Source organism: Mandrillus leucophaeus, unplaced genomic scaffold, assembly GCF_000951045.1.
Source record: "Mandrillus leucophaeus isolate KB7577 unplaced genomic scaffold, Mleu.le_1.0 Scaffold148, whole genome shotgun sequence".
Taxonomy (NCBI): Eukaryota; Metazoa; Chordata; class Mammalia; order Primates; family Cercopithecidae; genus Mandrillus; species Mandrillus leucophaeus.
The window spans coordinates 4,989,014-4,996,204 of NW_012101454.1; the positions used below are offsets into that span (position 1 = coordinate 4,989,014).

The window sequence follows — 7,191 nt, forward strand, 5'->3', positions numbered from 1 at the left end:
ATATATTGTTATAGCTCTATTTTATTATTAGTTATTGCTAATCTCTTACTGTACCTAATTTATAAATTAAACTTTATCATAGGTTTGTACATACAGTAAATTCTCGCTTAACATCATGGATGGGTTTTTAGAAACTGACTTTAAGTGAAACAACATATAATGAAACCAGTTTTACAATAGGCTAATTGATATAAGCGAGAGTTCATTTCATATGGCATATTTCTGGTCATAAAAACATCACCAACTTCTAAATAAAGATAAAAACTTTTCTAATGTTAAACATTGAAATGAATGTTAGTGATACATACATTTAAGAAATATTAATAAAACAAGATAATTATTTACCCAATTATTCTAGTTAAGTGCTACAGCTGGCCAGAGGCTCTTCTGGCAGCTTAAGCCCTCAAGGCCTCAGGAGGAACCAGCTCTGGACAGGACACCACTCTGTTGCAGGGCACTCACATACCCACCCATACTCACTCAGAGAGGAACCATGTCGACATGCCAGTCCGCCCAGTGGACACAGCTTTGGGACGTGGGAGGAAACTGGAGTACTGGGGAGAAAGCCCACACAGACGTGGGGAGAATGGGCCAGCTCTACACATACATAGACAGTGGCCCCAGCTGGGAATCAAGTTTTTTTTCCTCATCAATATTAAAATGAAGCAACATTATTTGGGGGACCTTTTGTATAGGAAAAAACATACTGTATATAGGATTTAGTACTATCGTTGGTTTCAGGTGTCTACTTGGGGTCTTGGAACATGTCCCCCATGGATAAGCAGGGGGGACTATTGTATACAGTATTTTACATTCCTGCTTGCAAACCAATTCTTTTCTAATCTCATTTCTTCCTTGTGTGGGTTTCCCTTTATCTTATTCAGTTACTTTTTTCATTTGATTCCTTGTCTTTTCATCCTCTTCTTTTGCTTTTTCATCTAATCTTGGTTTTTTTACCAGTTTCATTAGAGGCCATCTCTCCTTGTTGTCTATAGAGAGTGCCAAACTATTTTCAAACTTTTCTTTTGTATCCATTACTATATCCAGTAAGCTCTTTCTTTAAGGATTTCAGAGGCTGTTCCTTTTCTCTTATTAGAATGTTTTCTTCTTCATATGGCTTGTGTTTTTCTTCTCCATTTTTAATTCCTTTTTTAAAGGTGAAATCTGCCAGATGTGTTTTCTAGCAATAAATAGATATTTTCTAGCAACAAATAGTAACCTCACTTATGTTGGGGTTAATATCCTTCTCTGATCTATAGCTCAGGTCAGGCCAACCAGCACAAATCCTAGCATAATTCTCAGTTTCTAGAAGGTTTTCACTAAGATTAAATCTTTACCCTCCCTTCTTGATTTTCTGCTATGGGTGAAATGTATGAAAACTAAAACTTGGAGCACTTGCTGCCACCAGGATTATTCTTTGCTTTCTCTTCTATTTTTTTGGCTTGTAAGGAACTGTCCTCAGAATCCTATGTGTCCTTGAAAGTACCCTTCAGCTTTCTCCCCAGTTGTTTTCTAGAAATTGTTGGCCTCCTTTAATATGTAACAATGGAAATAGTAGGAAAAGAGGGTTGTGTATGTGTGCTTGTATTTGTGTGCCTGTGAGCATGTGTGTATTGGGGATGGTCACGATAATCTCACCAACACAAGGATCTGCACAGATGGGAATTTAAAGTTGGCTGCAATTTTATAATGGGTACTGATATGGTTTGGTTCTGTGTCCTCACCCAAATCTTACTTTGAATTGTATTAATGCCCATGTGTCAAGGGCAGGACCAGGTGGAGATAATTGAATCATGGGAGCCGTTTCCCCCATGTTGTTCTCGTGATAGTGATGAGTTCTCATGAGATCTGATGGTTTTATAAGGGGCTTCCCCATTGGCTTGGCACTCATTCTCTCTCCTGTCATCCTGTGAAGAGGTGTCTTCCCCTATGATTTTAAGTTTCCTGAGGCCTCCCCAGCCATGCGGAACTGTGAGTCAATTAAATCTCTTTTCTTTATAAATCACTCAGTCGAGGATATTTCTTCATAACAGTGTGAGAATGGACTAATAAAGGTACAGTGCGTGAGTGTCTAAATTAGACCATCAGTAGGGGATGTTTGAAATGTTTTCTTTTTTTCAGGTGGCCTTAGTTTTATGAGGCTTAAGGTAGTTACAGCATGACAAGAAACCTGGACAGTTTTTTTTTTTTTTCTATTACTCAAACCAGTATCTGTTTTATGGTTAGCAAGATCCTTCCAGATTCTTGTGTTATCTGTTGATTTGAATTTTGTATGTAGGAATTTCCTGGGTTATTTTCTGAATCTTCAGAAATTGAGAGAGGTTGCACTGTGATCTTCAACGGATACCGGAGTTTAAACTGGAAGATCATTTTCTAGCTTTGTCTGCTGACATCTAGAGAAGGTTCATGGTTTTACGTCTGTCCATAGAATTCCTAAGAGTAACTTTTGTGATATATTTGTGCTTAATTTTTTGCTAAAAAGGGTAAGAGTTTTACAGTTGCATCCGAATGTGACATTGTGTAATGTTTCTATTTCAGGTAGCAGCAGCAGCAGCAGCAGGAGCAACAGCAGCAATGTTTCACTTCTTCAGAAAGCCTCCGGAATCTAAAAAGCCCTCAGTACCAGAGACAGAAGCAGATGGATTCGTCCTTTTAGGTGAGTCTTTTTATGAAACAAAATAATTAAATTATGTTTTCTTTAAAAAATTACTTGAAAATTATATGATTGATTTTAAATCATTTCTTATAATTTCAGAATTAATTTATGTGTTTAATTTTTAAAAAGTAAAATCTGTAAAGATAAAGGTCATCAATTACTTGGAATAGCGTCATCAAGAGAGATTTTTCTTACATGTTGGTTTGGCTGTGTATTCCAAATTAAATTTGTAAAATCACTTCTTTTTTCCCCTTTTTTTAACTGTGGAAAATCTAAAGTCTTCAAGAATCCTTCATGAATTCAAGTTCTGTCTTATAAATAGTACTAACCTTGTTTCATAAATTAGCATCTGAAATTAAATTAGGCATCTAATAAATATTTGCCAAATGAAGTAGACTTTAAAATCTAAGTATGTTGAATAGTGTTTCCTCTTTAAGACTATTTTCTATTATAAACTTAATACCTGCAAAGTTTAAAGATTTTGGTGTCTTTAAAAAATATTTCTTACAATCAGATACAGTATTCTTCACCAGGGGAATTCTGAAAAGTAAAATTTCCTCCATGTCATGTCACATTTCTTCCCCTGAGGAAAAGTTTTGCACAACATCTTTGTATGCTCTTCCCAGAAATTCTCTTTCCAAAGTATGGTGTGGGATAGTCAAACCCAGTGTTTCGTTGTGGTTCTCATCCTCTTCCATGCTGGACCTCCTTCCACCAAATTCCTGCTCCTTCTCTGAGAAGATTTGCATTAACTCATAGGTCTTCACTCCCTGGAATGTTTCTCTGGGTCTCCCTTTCCAGATACTGGTTTCCTACCTCTTACTTCTTGTATCTTGGCCCTGTCAGACTGACATCTGCTAGCATCAGCCAATGCTCTGTAGGCTTTCAGAAATTAGATTTAAGGGTAATCTCTGGGAGACCAGAATGGAGTTTTTCTCGTGGATAAACTTTACTATAGAATTTTCCATGGTTTCTACAGCCATGTTCTGGCAGGCCTGTTGTTTTTCAGAACCTGTCTTGTATATCCAGGGACAGGGGCAGTAGCTGGGAGGTTGGTCAGAATTGTTTTCATCAGACCACATCCCTTATACCTGAGGTAAAATAGTGGGGCTTAGTCTTTGACCAGGGCTGATGATTTTTCTGGGTAGCCTTCTGACTGGGATAAGGTGGGGTGCCGTGGACTTGATTGCTAATCTGACCCTTCCTTCTTAGTGTGTCAGGAATTTATGCCTTGGCTTCCAAGTCAGAACTGACTCTGTCAACCCTGATTTTAGTTCCTTGAAAGCTGCCAGTGTTACTTTTTTCACACTTCTTGAATTAGCCTCGTTGACAGAAAACTTCAGGGTTACATCAGGCCTCCTTTGAAGTTCTGTTTTTCAGGAGTTTCATAATAAATTCTTCTCTCAGAAATTTTTCCAAAAACTCTTGTTTTCCACTCTGTTGTATATTCCTGATTTTAAAATACCTCTGAAGTGTTAACACATATACAGGGAACTCTGCTTTTTTCTGTTGTTTTTATTATATATGTATTACATTTTTAAAAAACATTATTTTTAAAGAAAATAGAGATAGGTCTTGCCATGTTGCCTAGGCTGGTCTTGAACTCCTGGCCTCAAGCAGTCTTCCTGCCTCAGCCTCCCAAAGTGTTGGGATTACAGGCATGAGCCACCACATCCAACCTCTTTTCTGTTGTCTTTATGATTAGAAATTGACATTATTCTTTTTGTTATCAAATAGCCACTTAAAGGATGTAAGTTGGGTGTGCTGGCATCTTTGAAAGCAAATACAATTCCTAATGCTGGACCTTAAACTTTTTATTCATCTTCTTCATCCCTACTTCTCTGCCACTTTGTAGGATTTCTGAGACAAATTTTAACCACCACTGCAGTGGCTCCTGGTGCTGCTAAGATCTCCTCCAATTTCTGGTAGCATGTAGTCCTGTTGAGACGTTCCATTGCATGTCTTGTAGCTGCCTCAGTAGAAGCCCGGTTTCCAGGGCCTTCTGCCTCAGGGTATTATCTACTGTGGACCTCCTTTCCCTTTCCAGGAAAGACTAGTTTAAGAAGTAGTCTTTCTTTAACTGAGTCTCAGAAGGCACACAAACTTCCAAATTTCATATTTTAAGAAGGAATTTCCAGGACCTAATTACTCTAATATGCTCTCAGTACCAGCTGCTCCATCTGAGGGAGTTCTCCCAGGACCACCTTGCACTAGCATGATTGGTGGTGTACCCAGCACCATACGTCCAGCCGTTGGACAGCCATGGTGAAGAATCACTTCCGTCGTAGTTCCAGGATAGCAATTTAATTTGCAGTGCAGCTACTGCTGCACCTCATTCAAATGACCCAAACAAGACAGGTCCCCCAGATGTTGGCTGATGCCTCTTTGCCCTTCATCTCCTCTGTCTGCTGACGCTTTTCTCTGTTTAGCCTCATTTCCCCCCAGGTGCAAAGCTCCACCCCTTAACCATTTTCTTAAAAGTCCTCTGTACATAGTTTTCTGTGCATGTCATTACTCTCCTGAAGTTTTGATGGTATCAGTCAGCATCACCTCTCAGCTCTTACTTCCTCTGTCTTCTTTCTCTTTTCATCACTCATCCTCTTCTTCCACAGGAGCATCTCAGAGGCTCCACAGCTACTCCACAACTTACTTTCTACCTTTGGCAAGTTATTTACCCTTCCCAGTACCACTTAGCATATCTAGAAAATGAGCACGATATCAGTACCTACCCCACAAAGTTATTGAGGGGATTAAATGAGTTAATGTGTGTAAAATGCTTAGAACAACCCTGTGAGTGAGGTAGTACTATTATATCACCATACACAGGCTAGGATTTCATGTTTCCCAGTTTCTCCAGCTAGTATGTAGCAAATCTGGAATTAGCCCAGGCAATCTGACTTCAGAGCCTATCCTCTAAACCACTAAACTATCCATCTTTTTGTAAAAAAATGTTATATCATCAGTTTTAATTCTAAGACATTATTGACATCCTAACCTCTTTGTTTTTTTAAAAAATTGTATTCCCTACAATTGAAAAGAGAAAGTACTGTTTTTTATTTGTTTTAATAAAAGAAGGTTGGTTGGTGTATTACTGTTCATAAAGTTTGGCTTTTATTTTGGCTAACCCAAACTTTTTACTATCTAATAGTTTAAATATTTTAAAAATATTTTAAAATATTTCAGAAAATTCCTTAATGAAGTTGAAATCAGAAGATGGTATATATGGTTTAATTAGTGAAAATATCCTTCAGTGGTGAATAACTTTGCTGAATTGACAGATAAAGATCCTGACAGATTATTAGGAATGTAGTTAATTGTCTTTAAAGTTATAGTTAATTATCTGGTAAACTCTTTTTTAAAAAATTGATTTGCTCTGCTAGGTTGCTCTTTTTATCATTTAATTCTATACTGATACACATAATATCATCTTTAGTCTCAGAGCATACTGTATAAAAATATTCTGGAAAAAGTCAAGTAGGTCACATGGTAAATAGAAAATTCTTTTAATGCTTTTATTAACATGGACACATACTTGCACACATCTATTTTGTTTTAAATTTTTTATTTTTAGTCATTATGGGTAGATAATAGTTGTATATATTTACAGGGTACATGTGATGGTTTGATGCAGGCATATAATGTGTAGTGATCAAATCAGGGTAATTGGGATATCCATCACTTCAAGCAATTATTTCTTTGTGCTAGCAACATTCCGTTTCCACTCTTTTAGTTATTTAAAAATATACAATAAATTATTGTTAACTATAATCACCCTATTGTGCTACCAAATACTAGATCTTATTCCTTCTATCTAACTGTATTTTTGTACCCACTATCCATCCCCATTTTATTTCCCTCTTCTTGCTACCCTTCCTAACCTCTGGTAACCATCATTCTATTTTCTATCTCTATGAGTACAATTTAAAAAAAACTAAGCTCCCACATATGAGTGAGAACATGTGAAATTATCTTTTTGTGCCTTGTTTATTTCACTTAACATGATCTCCTCTAGTACCATCTATGTTGTTGAAGGATAGGATTTAATTCTTTTCTTTATGGCTAAATAGTATTCCATTGTGTATATGTGCCACATTTTCTTTATCCATTCATCTGTTGATAGGGACACTTAGGTTGATTCTAAAACTTGGCTATTGTGAATAGTACTGCAATAAACATGGGAATGTAGACATCTCTTTGATATGCTGATTTCTTCTTTTGGGTATGTACCCAGCAATAGAATTGCTGGATCATATAGTAGTTCTGTTTTTAGTTCTTTGAGGAATCTTCATACTGTTCTTCATAGTGGCTGTACTAATTTACATTCCTGCCACCAGGGTATGCGGTCCCTTTTCTACACATGGTTGCCAGCATTTGTTATTGCTTATCTTTTGGATAAAAGTCATTTTAACTGGGTTGAGATATCTCATTTTGATTTTGATTTGCATTTCTCTGATGATCAATAATATTGAACATTTTTTTCATATACCTATTGGTCATTTTGTATGACTTGAGAAATATCTATTCAGATATATATA

The 7,191-nt window shown here is 36.7% G+C and overlaps 1 protein-coding gene across 3 annotated transcripts in view; it reads left to right on the plus strand.

The window, feature by feature from the left end:
- The window catches only part of UMAD1 (UBAP1-MVB12-associated (UMA) domain containing 1), a 255,146-nt gene that overhangs the window by 31,546 nt on the left and 216,409 nt on the right, over nucleotides 1-7,191 (plus strand). For all 3 annotated transcript variants that reach the window (XM_011974725.1, XM_011974726.1, XM_011974727.1), the window contains one exon: nucleotides 2,539-2,656. In XM_011974725.1, coding sequence (XP_011830115.1) covers nucleotides 2,575-2,656 — 82 coding nt within the window. In that variant the 5' untranslated portion in view covers nucleotides 2,539-2,574. The remainder of the gene's footprint in view (nucleotides 1-2,538; nucleotides 2,657-7,191) is intronic.